The 16,739-nt window shown below is 38.5% G+C and overlaps 1 protein-coding gene across 1 annotated transcript; it reads left to right on the top strand.

Annotated features, from left to right (window-relative positions):
• The first annotated feature begins 2,913 nt into the window (after positions 1-2,913).
• LOC133743570 (ferredoxin C 2, chloroplastic) lies at positions 2,914-5,360 on the top strand. The gene is made up of 6 exons (XM_062171547.1): positions 2,914-3,232; positions 3,313-3,376; positions 3,590-3,678; positions 4,014-4,082; positions 4,495-4,539; positions 4,640-5,360. Exons 1-6 carry the CDS (start codon positions 2,981-2,983, stop codon positions 4,682-4,684), a joined length of 564 nt encoding a protein of 187 aa, XP_062027531.1. The 5' UTR covers positions 2,914-2,980; the 3' UTR covers positions 4,685-5,360.
• Positions 5,361-16,739: the final 11,379 nt, after the last annotated feature.

Raw genomic sequence — 16,739 nt, forward strand, 5'->3', positions numbered from 1 at the left:
TTGCCCGGTTCACGTATCTCAGCATCGATATGGTGAGGTGATTTTGTTCGTAGGTCAGCATGAATATCACCCCTCCACAGCAGCGCTAAGCCTTGAGAACCCTCCTCATGTGGGTAGTAGATATGCCCAGCAAAACCAAGTTTGGTCGCAAGAGAGGCAATATGTGTTGGCTGGGCTAGGGTTTCAGCCAAGAAAATCAGATTTGGTTTTTTCAACTGCACAAGATCAATAAGGGCTCGTTGTGTTTCATTGCAGACTACACCACGACAATTCCACACCAATACGTTGCCTTGCAACATAGCTACACGGTGATGCACAAAGCAATCCCAGTTTTTGGCGATGCACAGGGAAACCCTAGCGCCGCTTAGAGAAAATTTTGCATTTCTTGGCTTTACCTTAAATGTGCCATTTAGAAAAAGTAATATTATATGTATATAAAGGTTAAGTAAGTATTTTTCTCACTTTAAACTAGGGTTACCACTTCATCGTTAACACTATAAAATCTTTAGTGAATTTAATCAATTTATGCATTTTTTAAGTTAGATGGGTCGCCCACTACCTAGGATCCAGGTCCTAGGTTCGAGTCACCATAGGGGTAGGACTCAGTGAAATCCTTTGATCTTCTTTCGAAAAATAAAGTGAAAAAAGTAGTTAGATGGGTCGTAATGTTAACCCTTAAATGGGTCATTTTGTCCAATATGATACGAACTATTTATTAAATGGGTTAAGCGGGTTAGAAATGGATAATCCGTTTAATAAATAGATTGGGCTTGAATTTAAATTTTTGACACGATTATTAAATGGGTTGGGTTTGGGACAGACACGACAAATACCTTAACCCGACACGAGCCCGACCCAACACGACCTATTGACTGCCGTAATCTAGACCTCCCTTAATTTTTGTAAAAAATTATTTCCTGTTTTACCCTCTAAAAAAAACTAATTTAATTGTTAGCAGCATATATCGGAAGAAACCTCCATTTCTGAATCTTTACGTTTGCTTCACCCCGCTGATGCCATCTTTTTCGGCCACGAGACCTAAAAGAACAACAAGAAGCCATCTTTGCCAACCTATTGAAGTACCCAAACCATCTTTCAACAGCAAAGCGACCAACAAAGACACCAAATGATTCAAAATTATAAGATCCCTTAGATAAATAGCTCGATAAGGAACTACACAAGGACCCAATTTGTGCCCACAACATAAGACATCAAAGAAAACTTCAATTCATTTCAAGGCTAGGGAACTAAGCTTGCCGAATAATATAAAAAGAAAAAAAATCCAATTTAGTTTTCTTCTTCTTGTTTTGTAATTATACTTTTGTGCAAGGAAGAAATTACAATTCCGCAACACTCGGTGACGGGTTGACACCAATTCCTTATTTGACACTTTGCATTTGTGTCGTGAATCTGAATTTGTTGTTGAACAACAAAATCCAAAGGAGTCTGAAAACGTGCTCTGAACAAAAGTATGCATTGCTAATTATGAAGAGCCTTTTAATTTGCTCTGGAGGTACAAACTTTTTTTTCTTTTGGCAAGCCCTTTAATTTGATCTCAGCCCAACCATTAATTTCTCACATACATACACAAAACATGTTTTCCTTCCATCTGAAGATCATCCAGCCAATTAATTGAGCTGCTGGGGTCATACTTCAATCTCATATTTGACAACAAGTTTCAATGTTTATGGAAGCTACACATTGCTGATTATCATGAAGAGCTTAGGTTGAACAAAAGTAAAGCTTGCATGCATGTTGATGAATCTCTTTGGCTTATAGTTAAGTGGAACGAGATTTTCTCATGATCTCTGCAATTCCGGAAAATTGAGATTATCCTCTTCTCCTATGATGACTCATGATTTTTAGAAGGGGCAAAGTTGAAAATAAAATTTTACAAGAGTTATAGGAGGTCTAGATAGTAAATTGAGGTTATGTTTGTTTCACCGGACTGTCATACCTCTCCTTAATTTCTATAAGAGTCCTGGACTCCTCAAGCCTGGATTATGCTATGTTATTCCCTAACCCATGTTTGGTCAGTTAGGACTAAAACTAGAGCCAACACCATTGACATGAAGACCCGAGAGGCTCCAAACGGCAGCTGATTGGAACTCTGCCATCAGGCCACCTTCGGCAGGCGCAGCAGCTGGGTTTGATCCATCTCGTCATCGCCGACGTTTCTCTTTCCTCGGCTGGTCTGGTTGCTGGTTGTGGAGAGAGAATCGGACCTCGAAAATCTTGGGTTCTCCTGCAGTTTCTGTACAAATTCCGGCTGCTCCGGCAATGTTTTGAGGTGCATAAGATATGAAAGTTGATCTGCTCTTCGTGTTCTACATGCTAGTATACATGGTTTTTGAATTTGATAAAATTTTGGAAGACTTGATTTCTGGGTATTCGGCCACCGTTGCTATAACCTTCTGTGGCAGTGATTCTGGGTTCAATTGGGGATAGAAAATGAGGTTGGGGACCTCGGCAGAGACCTCCTGGACAAACCCAGGTGGGCCGACGAAGTCGAGGAGGTAGAGGTCGCTGATGTCAGAAAGAGGGAGGCTTTGGGTCGCGACGGGGCAGTAGAAGGTGAGAAGGAGAGCTTCCATAATCCCATGGTTTTTGGGGGGTTTATGGTAGAAGGTGTTTATGAGAATTTGGGACTCTAGAGTCTCATTTAAAACAGTCCTTGAAGTTGCCAAACATGGGATTAGTGTAACACAAGCTAATAAGGATATCCAATCCAATCCAATCCCATGAAACAAACATAGCCTGAGAGGTTTGAATAGCACTACCGAAAGTAATAAAATTCATGATCGTGTAAATCTTTTGTTGTAGTAGTAGTGATACGCAATCCAACGGTCCCGGTATCTCATCCACGTGGTTGAGCCGGTACAGACGCAGGCACTGCATCAGCACCCGTTTTCATTATCTTCTTCTCCCTCCATTTCCAACACGGCAAACCCGGCCACCAGAATTGGAGAGCGATTATCCGATGGACCACGCCATTCCCTGCAACCCCTGCATTCCTCTCTACCGGAAACCCACGCTCCGCCGCCGAATCACTTGGCCGACCGTTCGCCACTCCAATACAACAAAATGGCGCCGCAATACGACGTCGTCGGAGCTCCAAATGCCCGTGGAAGTGAACGACCGAACGAGTAGCGACTCTGCTTCAGTCCCGACGCACAAAGTCACCGTCCACGACAGACAACGCGGCGTCGTACACGAGTTCTTCGTCCCAGAGGTAAAAAAAAATAACCTGTTTTGTTCTTCATTTGCTGCTAAAATTTCAGTATTGCCTGGTAAATTATGGTAAAATTTCAGGATCAGTACATATTGCACACTGCTGAGGCACAGAACATCAATCTTCCATTCGCTTGCCGGCACGGTATTCATTCATTTCATTTCATTTCTGAGTAGTAATGTGTTTCGGTGGATTGAAAATCGTAGGCTATAGAGTAATGTATGGTTTTTTTTTTAAAGTTCCTGTTTGAATTTGAGTGGTTTTCTTCTCAAAAGAAGAAAAAAGAATAGGAGTGGTTTTGTATTAGGCCTCTGTTTTTCTGGAATTTGATTTGATTTGTTTGATTATACTTGGCAGGTTGTTGTACTAGTTGTGCTGTACGTGTGAAGTCTGGAAAACTTAACCAGCCTCAGGCACTAGGGATATCTGCTGAATTGAAATCAAAGGCATGTATTTTTTTTTTGAGGTTTAGTATGAATTTCACAATGCCTACTGGTTTCTTTAGTTGTCTGCCTCAGTTGATATAGCAAATGTTGAACAAATAAATCCATATAGTAGGGGGAAAATGTTGCAAAAGGATCCATCTTTCTTGTTGAGAATTGGGAAAATTACGGGGTCTCAATCCATCCCCTAAAATCGATGAATTCTTGTGCCTGGTTCTCACAGACGAGTTCAGAACATAACTGATGATTATTTGAAATATTTTGGAAATTGGTAATGAGACATTATGCGTTCAAAGTTTTAAACTGAATGACGTGTTATAATTTTGCCTGAAATACAGGGATATGCACTTCTCTGTGTGGGTTTTCCATCATCTGATCTTGAAGTAGAAACACAAGATGAGGATGAGGTAATGTACAGAGATCTACCATTCACTTTCAGGACTTGAATAAAAAGAATAAAATTAAAATGCATTTCATTGGGATGTTAAATAGCATCCGACCTGAGTTTGTTCTGCCTCTAGTGTGAGCCTGTTGAGTCATTTATTTGTCCTCTGAATATTTAATCCTGGAATTTCTCATACCTTCTATTGACAGAATCAGTCATATGTTTTCTTTTATGGCATTTCTTGGTATCTGATAGCATTGTGCACCGTCCTGATTCCCACAAATGTTTGCTCTAGCAATTGACTGACCCTCAAGTCCTTACCCACCGAAATTAGCTCTCTCTCTCTCTCTCTCTATTTATTTATATTTATTTTAGTTCTAATTGTCTTTCCATTTATCAAAATCACTGAATGCTGACATTTATGGTACTTCCAGGTATACTGGCTTCAATTCGGGAGATATTTTGCACGGGGTCCAATTGTGAGTTGTTAATACTCTGAAAGTACCATATAGCAATGTTAGTGCTAAAAAAGCCTTCCTTTGTCGTTATCTTATGTGTACAATGTTGTTTATGCTGCAGGAAAGAGATGATTATGCATTGGAGTTGGCATTGGGTGATGAATAAGCAATGTAGAATACTTGATTTTGGAGATAGGATCTACTGAGCAAAATATGACATCTGTATGTTGTATCCCTTGCCCTAAATTTTTCTTTACTCTGAGTGTACATCCGTGTTGGTTGGCTAGTGGATTGGACAAATTGTTTTAACTATATTTGAATTGTCAAGGTTGTTTAGCCAATGCCAATCTACCAGTAGCAGTTATTTTAGAAATGAGCACTGTTTAACTCTGCATTGCACCAAGTCAACCACCTAAAATGGAGAAACTAGGAATATCATGGCACTAGTAGTTTTGTTGATGAGCAAAACAAATTATGTGAGCAAATCAATCTGCTTGGATGGCTTGTTTGCTATATGTCTTTGCTTTGTTGGTTGTTACTTGTTACTGGCAGGGCTGTATTATTATTGGGTACAACATATGTCTCTAAAGTTTAAGGGCTAGAGTGAAACTGTCAAGAAAATGATGAAAGAGAAATCTGGCAGAGAGCGTGAGATTGTACCATGGCAAGCAAGTTGTGAGTCCTAGTTTATATTTGTGCCTGTCCAGTTATTCATACTAAATGGTCTTAACTTCATTGGACTTGTATATTTCCTTACTGTTTGAATGGCTATCTGTTGGATCTCATAACAAGATTGTTAAGCTTTGATTTATATTTGAGCCTCTCCAGTTATTCGTACTAAATGGTCTCAACTTCATTGGACTTGTATATTTCCTGACTGGTTGAATGGCTATCTTTTGGATCTCATAACAAGATTGTTGAGCTTTGATAACAAACTGTTGGAAATTTAGCACTAAAGTTATATAGGTATCATTTGTGTGAGCTTGTTGTTAGAGAGTTGGGACCACGGATCGTTAGGTTGGGACAACATTGGTACAATGGTGGACTATAGGCCACATGTGTCGCTATTTAACACTTGCAATTATAATACTGCTTTCTTTCTTTTTTTAATTTTTTGTTTAGAAGTATTGGTGGATGACTGTTAAAACATCCTTCTGGTTACAGATAGGACTCGGTTTTTGAATTTGTGAATCATCGAGTTACCGAAGAGGCGTTCATTGTTTGGCATATGTTATGTTTTGTAGCAATATAAGGCAAGACATGTTTAGTTGGGATGAGAAGCTTGGGTGTCTACAAGGGAAACTAAATAAATGCATTACGATGGTTGACAATAGTTATGGGGTGTATTGGTTGTTCCTTTTGATAATAGGTGCTTGATTCGTTTGAGTGATGGGTTGGTTTTGAGCTATGTTATCTTAAACGGATTTGAAATGATATATGAACAAGAAAGGGAAACTTGAGTGACCGATGAAAGTTTTGAGCAGTCTAATGGTCGAATTGTCTTGGTATTCAGAAGTTTCTAGTTGAAAAGGTCTCACAATGAGGAAAGAGCAGAGCTAGTAATGCTCACTAGAAACTTAACATGGTGATAAGTGGAGTTGAAAAGAACACATTAGGGAAATGGTTAAGATTTTTTTTAGAAGATTTTACCCAATCCTATATTTATTGGGATTTGACCTTGTTATGATTGATCAATGGAAGACTTGCTCCTAATGGGATCTGGAGGCAATGCCCATCTAAATGGATTAGGGTTGAAGACGTAACACTCTCACTTCTTCTACTTTCCTGTATCCATCTTGGCTCGAACACTCCATCTAGATTCTATATCGCCAACTTTTTGTTTCCCACGTTTATACGAAGGAGATCTAAATATCCAGGCATTGAGCAAAAACAGATATGGTTGGCAAACTTGCCTATGTCTGCGAGAGAGGAATGAAAAATTCACGGTTCACCCTCACACACTAGATCCAATACACCCTTGTGTTCTCAAGTTTCTCACACTTACGACCCACAACCTAGAAATGCACCATGGAGAAACTGTTCTTGATGAACAAGAAATAACCGAACCAGCACTTCCCCACTATCAGTTCCGGAAGCAGGTGGCTGAACACATATTCTAACAATACAAGGCAAATATCCTGTAATCTTGTATTAGAGCTTTGACTGATAGACATGGTGGCTAATCAATGTTTGTGAGTCTTTGCTTCATTTTACTTCAACCTGAGCCTCCCCTTCTTATGCCCAAAATGATATTTCTAGCAACTCTGATATCCAGCACATAAATATTGTAGTCCTTCAGGTCCTTTGCTTTCTACAGTATGAACTCAAATTAAGATATTTTGGGATCTGCTGGCATCAACTGAAATCCTTTTACTTATATTTCTCTTATGATCTGGATTGATACATCACTGATCTTACCCTTTTAAGTCTTGTTTTGACAAGATTGATGATTCTTTCGGATTTTTGGAATCTTTACCGACAGTATCTTTTTGAAGCTGTCAAAATCTGGCTCAAACAGTAATCGCACATTGTCCATTCTGAGTTTAGGTCCGGTGATCATGTTAATAATATATTGACGTTTCTGAATTATTACAATGGTCCATTTCTTTCTTTATTGCTTTTGTTTGCTGTGTTAACTGTCAGAAACATTTCTGTAATCATACTAGCTTTTGCTGTTAAATTATGAATGTCTCCTTCAGATCATTTTGGCCCAACTCAAAAGTATCATTATCACTCATGTGCATAGCTAATGTCAGACAAGTAAAGGTTAGTTTGCGATCCATGTCATATGTTTGTTTCATCTTTTACCATTTGTAATTGAATTGAAGTACATTGTTATTCTTACTATATCCCTGTCATGCATTGCGGTAAAACTAAGTTGTTTTTCTTGTAAACCTGGGTGGAACATTCCATCTCGACTTAAATAATTATCAGTAACTTAATGGGAAACGTTTTCTGCCTGAATTACTGATCACATCTAAGGGTAGAGACTGGTTTGGTTCTTGTAGATGTTCTGCTTGTCTGCGTATTCATCCTTAAATTTTGGAAATGCTGTTCTTACACTACCACAAATGTGGCTTAAAACACTATTCAGAATGGTGTGTATTGGATTTAAAGACACAAATGATTGGTGTTAAGTAGCAATAGGTACCCCTTAGATACTAAGAGCAAGTGCACCCATAGTCAAGAAAAGGCAAAGTCGAGAAGTCAAGAATTCGACCAGTCAAGTTACTATTCACTGTCACTGGACATGGGTTTATACCCGTTGTTTTTCTTGCCCGGTCAACACTATTCATTATTATATAATTTTAGGGGGTCTCGAAAATCGACTTTTTACACATACATAATTTGGGAAAACTTCCTTCATGAAAGTTATAGAGATAGTCGATACGATCTTGTGCATACGTGGAACGCAATATTCGGAGTTCGTATGAATTTATTATGAATTTTTAAATCTGAAAATTTTCCATAAATAGCAAAAAAAAAAAAATTCTATTTTGTTTAAAAGGATCTTAAATTTTCAGTTTTTCATTTCCCCCCCTCCGGTTCTCTCTCTCGCAGTTGCACCAGACGAAGGTCCGACCCGACCCGGATTTTTCTCCGTCCTCCGGCGTCCTCCGGCCAAGGACCCGGCCCCCCTCGAGGTCGCCTCACCTCGTCCGGCCGCTTCGTCGCCTCAGCCCGCCCAGACGCTGCCCCCAGGTGGAGATCGAAGCAACCCCAGGCGGGTATGCTTGCTGTTGCTACTTCAGTTTCTGCTGCTGCTGCCCCCGAGGTCGCCTGACCTCTTCTCTCTCCTCCTCCTGTCACCCACGTTTGGGTGTGGGTCGAGCTGGCACAAGCCTTGGCTGGGCAAGGAAAAAGTCATGAACTTGACTTATTTCTTGGCTGTAGTCAAGAAAGGGTGAGTTTTGCCCAGTCAAAAAACCAACGGTGGAAGGAGCAAAATCCATCTCAAGGTCATGTAGTCAGGTTTTTCTTGACTATGACTATGACTATGACCTCCGGTGGACTTGCTCTAAGGGATGGTAACCTTTGCTGGTGTGACATATACCCAATAATATCACCAATCCAGATAATGTTGTCTTCAAACTTTTGAAGTTGGTTGTGATTATGGTATCACCAATCCAATAAATTACTGATCTTTGAAATTAGTTGATATCTTACTTATTAAGAGTATTGAGATTTATATTCAGAGTTCTGAGCTGTGCATAACAACTATATATAAGATCTTAGATGTTTCCGCAATATGCTAGATTCAATTTTGGTTTGGATTTTCATGTTGTTCTACCTCGTTGAACCACACCCATTATGAATGATTATGGACCGGCCGACTGATTGTTTGGTTGACTCCTAGTCCGACGCCTCTTATGGCATTCAACACTGAACAACATGGTAAATTTTCCTGAATTTTCTAACTCTAACAATGTGCACCATCGAACTTGCTCGTAGATGGTACTAACAGTAGCAGACATTCATAGTGAACCTCAGACGTACACATTGGGGTCCTGGGACCAGATTAGTCTGAGCAGATAACTTGCTGTCCTTTGATGGGATGGTATCTAGTTATCAACAACAGCAATCAGCATAGACGAATGTGCCTTTTCGATATTACGTAACAACACTAGTGAAAATGACTTGGGGGTTAAAACTTAAAACTTTAAAAGAGAGAGGAATCAAATCTGAGGGTTTTTGGAATAGAGGCAGTGGCTGGATTTGGACAGCACCAAGCAATTTATGCATCAAGATTAGCTTCCAAACTATAATATTGTGAAAAGAGAAAGTTTCCATCGAATAAAAAGGCGCATGGGAGCTTAACTATTGCAAGCTGTTCCATTAGATTTGGCTTTGAAGAAGGTTACAGCAGAATTAGGACGTTTTGAATAGAGATATATGCAGGATAGAAAAGCTCTAACTTGTTTGGATTCTACCTAGCAGAATTTGAGACCTGAAGTTGATGTCTTTAACAATGATCAGAAGTGCCGATCTTGTCTTCTACATGTGATGCCGACAAAAATAGAGGAGGTAAGAACTTTGGGAAGATATTTTAGAACCAAACCAATGCTTGATTTATGGATCTAAAACTATATGGTGTAGAATTTCCAATTGTAAGATCAAACTTTTAAACAAGTTCACGAAATTTAGTTTCAGCATTTTAGCATTTTCATAATTTTTTTTTCTGAAATAAATATAACCAACATTAAGCTCGTTCAATATTATTTGGTTTAGTGGTGTAAGATTTTCCTTCGTAAGTAGGAGTTCCTGAGAACTCACCTAAAATTAATAGTTGTAACTCAATTGTTGATAACTAACTGCGAGTATTGCTGAGACTTAGAGTGTGTAATTTTTTTTTTCTTTTGTTGCTTAGGTGAAATAATTTTAGTTTCTAAAGAGTGTGGGTTAATCACTAATCTCCAGTGTAATCAAACTTCAAATCAATTCCTATCCTTTCAAGCTTTAGTCCAATAGCTCGAGTGGTTAAAAACAGCTACTCATACACAGGAATTTGAATGATATCGCACTGTCCTACTGTGCAATACTCAACTAACATTAGAATAGAATCAATATCTATATGATCAGTCCGGCTACGGTGCGGACGTCCGGACGGTACGGATTTCCCATTTTCACATCTTAACCGTTCAGTTTTTAGATCCTAATCTATAGATCACCTCTGTAAAATTTCAGCCAATTTGGTGATCGTTAAGGCATCCAAAACTGCAAATTACAACAATGTACACGAACGGTTCCGGTTCGACAGATTCGGTTCGTTCGTGTAAATTACAGTTTTGGATGCCTTAACGATTATCAAATTGGCTGAAATTTTTCAGAGAGATGATCTATACATTAGGACCTAAAAACTGAAACATTAAGATCAAAATATGTGATAGGAAAGTGGGTGAAAACAGAAAATCCGTACCGAAATTTCAGTGCGGACGTCCGCACCTGAGAAAAATCCTCTATATGATTCTATATATAAAACTTAAAGCAACCAATCCAAAAACAATAGCACAATACGATATAATAAGTTTTATGATTTGTTAGGAAATGGGTCATATGTGGATGTTTCTCCACCACTAGAGATCAACACGTGGAATTCAACTTCTATCGGAAAGTTGCAAATGTATGAATTCAAATTCACGATCTTCAGCTTTAGCTAAAGCTAATGCATGTCTCAGTTACAGTCTCGCACATTTTCAGGATGAAAGATCTGAAATATGACTTATGTGAGCTTGTATAAATGGAACATGAAGAATGCAATACAGAAGAGAGTTAGCAATGTTTCTCTTACAGTTACTTCGACTCATTCTATATTGCATATATAGTTTCATACCAAAACGGATCATTTTCTAGATCAATAATTATATAAAATCATCTAGTTAATCATCCAATGTCAAATAAATACATGGTTCATCATCTAGCTAGTGATATATAAAATCATCTAGTTAATCATCCAATGTCAAATAAACCCGCGTTCCGGATCGCACGAACCCAATCACGGGGCGTTCGCGATCCGGATCTGCAAACATAGCGATCCCATATATGCCCCCTGCATTCAATCAACGCCAAACATAACCCAGTAATAACCAGTATCAATCAACGCCAAACATAGCGATCCCACTTGAAGAACGAAGAGATTCAGCGACCACTTCTTCTTGGCGGCGGTTCCTTCTTGAAGGGTGAAGACTGAGTTGGCGCCTCAGCTATGTTCTTGAATTTGGGATTCTTGATTTCTCTGAAGAGATGAAGAGAATCAATAGATTACGTTTTCTTTTCGATTTGCTGGGAAGATTACAAAATCTCCAATGAATCTCTGGGATTTTGGCGACAGCTTTCTTAGCATCTTCTCTAATAAGCGTTGTGGACCTGTGGTTGTTCACGACGTGAATTGAGATTTTTTTTTTTTAGTCAAAAGCATAGATGATTAAGCTGATGATGATTATCTACAAAAAAAAATTTTTAAATTAAAGGCAGCTTTCTTTATTATTTATTTTTCTGTTATTTGTTAATTTACTTGTTTATCCTCCATAAGTAATGTGGTTGTCATAGTATGTTAATAAGGGGTATTTTAGGTAAAATAAAAGTCTAATCCTAATTTTCAAAGATTTTGTTGATTGATTAACTCTATATAAGCTGCAATTCATAAATAATTTATTTAATTAAAATTAGCTAATATATCATAGCGTACCGCGTACCCGTATCGAAACGTTCCGCGTTTCAGGGGACTTTGGTTCATCATCTAGCTAGTGATATATAAAATCATCTAGTTAATCATCCAATGTCAAATAAATACATGGTTCATCAACTAGCTAGTGATATTAAAATAAACTGTCTCAATCATAATTTTGTATTCCGCAAGCGCGATGAGACTAGCCTCATTCATTCATTCCCCCTGAATTATTTCTAACGTACAGTAATAGAAGATTCAACGGTGCCAAATTTATAGGGGTTTTTCCCGTATACCCAAAAAGCATCAGTATTTTTCCCAACTACCCAACACTTTTGTATTACACTATTTCTTTTAAGAAAAGACTAACAGGGATAAGTCTTTATCTAAATGTCATTTGTATCCTATATTAACCCGTGGTTTTGCTAATACTGTTTGACCAAACAAACTTCATTTTAAACGACAAAAGTAAAACAAAACTAGCCTTCAACATGCCTAATTTCTCCTAACGGCCTCTTGCCTAACGGATACTTAATAGGCGGAATCACTACTGCTTGTCTTAGTTTTGGATTTAAAACTGGTTTTTTCGGTTAAATAGTACAATCAGAACCTAAGGTTTCTACAAGATGCAGACATTTAGATAGTGACCTAAAGAGGAAGATAACTATTTAATGACAAAGGTAAAGATAACTATATTATGACAACGATACTTGTTGAAGAGGTGGATGAGTAACCACATGAATTCATTTATTCAAATAATATACATGTTAAACATTCAGAGCCTCATTCGCAGGTAAACAGCAAAAGCTGTTTAGCTATCCATGAGAATGAGAACAGGTACTTACTTGTACTGAAGCACACTACTTTACTTTTAGATAGGAAGCACACTACTATGGCTCTTTTCGAATATCGGATTATGTTTCCGTTTTTCGAATGCCTTACAAAGGAAACTAAAGCTCTTTATATAGAGAGCGGAACTCAAACTAGAATTCAAAACATAACAATGTACAGGATAACTCCGTGATCTTCTGCTTTTCTGAGTGCTCCTAATGATGGAGGTCGGACAGGGAAAAGCAAAAGAATTTGGGTGAAATGTTTTTCACCTTCTTCTTTTCTGAAAAGCAAAAGTATCTTTTGAAAAAGGGAACAGTTGCTTTTTTGTTTTTGGTGCATTTTTTCTTTCACCAACTGCTACATGTTGTCATCAGTCTCTGAGTGGTGGCCAAAGACAAATGAGTTGTTGTCTGTTTGTGCCATCCTTACTGTTGTAGCATTATCTTCAACATCTGTGTCGACATACATCTTGTAGTGGTTGTCATTTTCAAGTTTTTCTACCCATTGCATGCATGCCATTGTCGAGTCTATCTCTTTTCTGGTGAGAGATAGGAATAAGTCGCTACTGACTACTTCAAGATGATCGTAAGCAGTGATAATTGTTTTTCTCCTGCTGCCAGGAAGGTGTTGTTGATATCTTCAGAGATGATCTTTTTGATATATTCTAGGGCCATGGGTTTCATCCAAGGGATGCTTGAGTTTGGTTGGCCATTGTACCCAACACAGGCAGGCTGAAGATATTGCCTTTGAATAATTCTTACATAATGATATGGGGGAATATATTCAACCTCACCATTTGCCTTTTTGATCCATTCTGGGGGGGTGGATCTGAACTTCAGACGAAGCGTACAATCATTTTTTCTTATGTTTTTGACTGTGTTGACAAGAATTGGAGGCAAGCCTTTGAGATCATCATTGGTCTTAGTCCACAGATTATGGACAAAACCATTTTCAACAAGCCAAAGCTTGTGTTCTTGTGGATGTTCACTCTGAAAATTTACCAGGTATCTTCCAACATAAGGTCCTGCTATGATGAAGAAGGTTGGAGGAATACGGTCTTCAGAATTATGACTTCCTATCAGACAGTGGAATTCATGCCAGTCTGATTCTTTGAGTGCTAAGATAAGGACCCTAGCACTTTCAGGATCTTCTAGGAAGTGAATTTTTTCTTTTTTGACAGCACTTTGCTGTATTTCTTCGGACTGTGGTCTTGCATTCTCGTATAGTTCTTCAGCTAATGCAAAGAGAGCTGGAAACATTAGACCACTGCTTCTTTCCTGAAAGGCAAATAAAAGATTATCCAGAATTGCCTTCTGGTGGTAAGCTAATCTCCTGCCAGTTCTGAACACAGCAGTATCGAAAGTTCCGAAGTTCGTAATTGAAAACATTTATTACTCCAGTTGGAGTCGGTTTGCTTTTTGGCAAAGCAACAGCCGTCAACGGTCTTGATGAGCCTTTACCGTCTGCCGTTTGAGACGGGCTAGTCAATCCTTTACCCTGGGATTGATCAGTTGTGGCTAAGCCTCTTGGACTTAGCAGGAATCTCTTGAGGATTTTTTTCTTTGGGATCCTCATTGGTTTCATGTTCTTTCCCAGCTCTTCTGCTTCTGGGATTGCGACCTTCGTCGTCGTCATCATTTCTTTTACTGAACATGGCTAATTCTCTTGTTAAGGCGTCTGGAAGATAGTTCTTGTTTCCTGCAATTAATTCAACAACATAATCATATTGGTTAAGGAATAATTTCCAGTTTGCTAGTCTTCCTCTATCAGCAGCTTTATCAAGTTTGAAATTTTTGAAATTCTTTACTCTGGCACAATCGGTGCGGACAGTAAAGGGTTTTCCAAGGAAAGCTGGAGAATTTAAAATTGTTTTCTTAACAGCCAAAATTTCTTTTTCCCCTGTGGGATAATTCAGTTTTGCAGGGCTGAACTTGCCACTACAAAATTTACAGATCTTTTCAATGTTAGTTCCAGGCGCTTTTGCCAGAACCACACCAGACCAATAATTATCACTCGCATCTGTTTGGAGGATAATTTCATCATTCTCTTCTGGTTGTTGAAGAGGAGGGAGGTTTTTGCAGAGATTTTTTATCTGCTTTACAATTTTTTCATCATCTTCAGTGAAGTTCCATTTTCTTTTGGAACTTGTTTTAGGAGATAACATTGCTGTTAACCCTGATATTTTTGGGATAAAATCTCTCCCATAGTTAATGACACCAAGGAATCTCTCGAGACTCTTAGCATCAGGAATCTTGTCTGGGAACTTCCAGATCTTCTCAAGGATATGAGGTTGGAGTTTTATCACTCCATTTTTGATATTTATTCCTAGGAAATCAACTTCATCGAGGATAAAGAAGATTTTCTTTTCACCTAGGATGATTTCATGCTGAACTATCAGCTTTACAACCTCATGGAGGTGTTTCATGTGTTCTTCTCTGTTCTTGGAGAAGACCAGAATGTCATCTATGTAGACGACGCAAAACTCCGCAACATGCTTGAAGATATTATCCATTTTTCTCTGGAAAATTGAGGGAGCTTGCTTTAAACCAAAAGGCATTACTAACCATTCGTAATGTCCTTGTGGTGTTCCAAATGCAATGAGAGGTACACTCTCAGGATGCATTTTGACCTGCCAGAAACCCGACTTTGCATCAAATTTCGAAAAGACTTTGGCTCCTCTGAGCTGATTGATCAGTACTCTTACTTGAGCAATTTGATAACCGTCTTTGACAGTCTTCTTGTTGACATCTCTATAGTCAATCACCATTCTAGCTTTTCCTCTTAGAGTTTCTGCATGATTTCTCACGTAGAAGGCTGGAGCATGATGAGGGCTAGAGGAAGGTTGAATTAATCTCTTGTTCAGGAGATCTGCAATATCTTTTCTGAATTCTTTTTGGTCTTCCTCTTTGTACTGAGGAATGGCTTTGACATGACAGATAGCATTCATGTCATGTAATCTTAATTCACAGACCACTGGGTCTTTTTCCCAAAACTTCTGAGGGTCTACATCGACGTTTTGCTCGAGTAGTTTCTTGATTTTCTCGAGAGTGGGAATTTTCTGAGACTCAAGCTTATTTTGAAGGTGCTTGAGGTTGTGCTCGTGGATGAAACTAGCTTCTTCTTCTTCACTAGTTTCTTCTTCTTCTTCTTCAGAAGATTCTTCAACAAGTAGTTCTTCTTGTTGTTTGATTTGGAGTATGGGTTGAAATTTGGGTTTGTAGGGGGTAAGATCACCACTATTCTGTTGCGATCTCTGATATTGGGTAGTAAAGTTTGGACCTACAATACTTTTGGCCTGAATAAGCCTATCAGCCCAGAACACCCGTTCTCCTTTTCTGAAGCCTATTGCTTATTCATCCTGAATAAATCGTTGTTGGAGAATGAAATCATTACCCAACAAGAAATCTGTGCCCTGGCCTTCAGATTGCCAGACGTTATGGATGGTAAATGTTCCTCCACCAATGGTGATCTTAACATTTTTTGCTACTTTATTCATGGTGAGATGGCTTCCATCAAAAGTAACACCAGTAGCTGTTTTCTTTTCTTCTTTCCAGAGATTCTCTGGAATTGCAAATCTTTTTGCAACTGTAAATCCTGATCCATTATCTACAAAGGCATGTAGATGATATTTTTTGTGATCAGGGAACTTTAGTCCAATCTCTATGTAGTTGCTGTATCTACTTGTAGAGACGACTTTCAATTGTTGAAGCTCATTTTCTTGAGCTTGTTCTTTGGGAATGAATGGTTTGCATTCTTCTAGAACAATTTCTGGTGGTTCAACCAGTTCAAAATTTTCATCGGTTTTTTCTTCATCGATGATTTCTTCTTTCTTTTTCGAGGGAGAAGGTTCCATGATTTCCTGGAACAAGGCTTCTGCTTTTTTCTCTTTTTGTTCAGAGAAATATTCTTCATATTCTTGTTCAACCAATTGGCTGACAAGGCCATTCTTGGTTTTTCTTCTTGCTTCAGCTATGAAACATTCTTTGTGATAAGTCTTTTTTGACTCTTCACAAAACATAGGGAGACCATTCTTTTCGTGACATAAGCAGTAGTCACAAACGAATGTACCAGGGTTCACCTGATAAGAAGACATTAAGGATTCTGTCTTGTTCTATTCCCAGTTTTTGATTTTCAAAACATTCATTTGTCTGGATTCGAAGTACTCTACTTCTAAATCTGTCTCAGACTCAGATGAATCTTCTTCTTCAGACCAGGCAGAGTA

The sequence above is a fragment of the Rosa rugosa genome, chromosome 4, assembly GCF_958449725.1.
Source record: "Rosa rugosa chromosome 4, drRosRugo1.1, whole genome shotgun sequence".
In the NCBI taxonomy this organism is placed as follows: Eukaryota; Viridiplantae; Streptophyta; class Magnoliopsida; order Rosales; family Rosaceae; genus Rosa; species Rosa rugosa.

Excerpts from the sequence above, each read along its gene's own strand:
- LOC133743570 (XM_062171547.1), top strand. The coding sequence starts at position 2,981 with ATGGACCACGCCATTCCCTGCAACCCCTGCATTCCTCTCTACCGGAAA. Across the intron at positions 3,233-3,312 it reads ACGAGTTCTTCGTCCCAGAG|GATCAGTACATATTGCACAC; the intron begins GTAAAAAAAAAT and ends GTAAAATTTCAG. Across the intron at positions 4,083-4,494 it reads AAACACAAGATGAGGATGAG|GTATACTGGCTTCAATTCGG; the intron begins GTAATGTACAGA and ends TGGTACTTCCAG.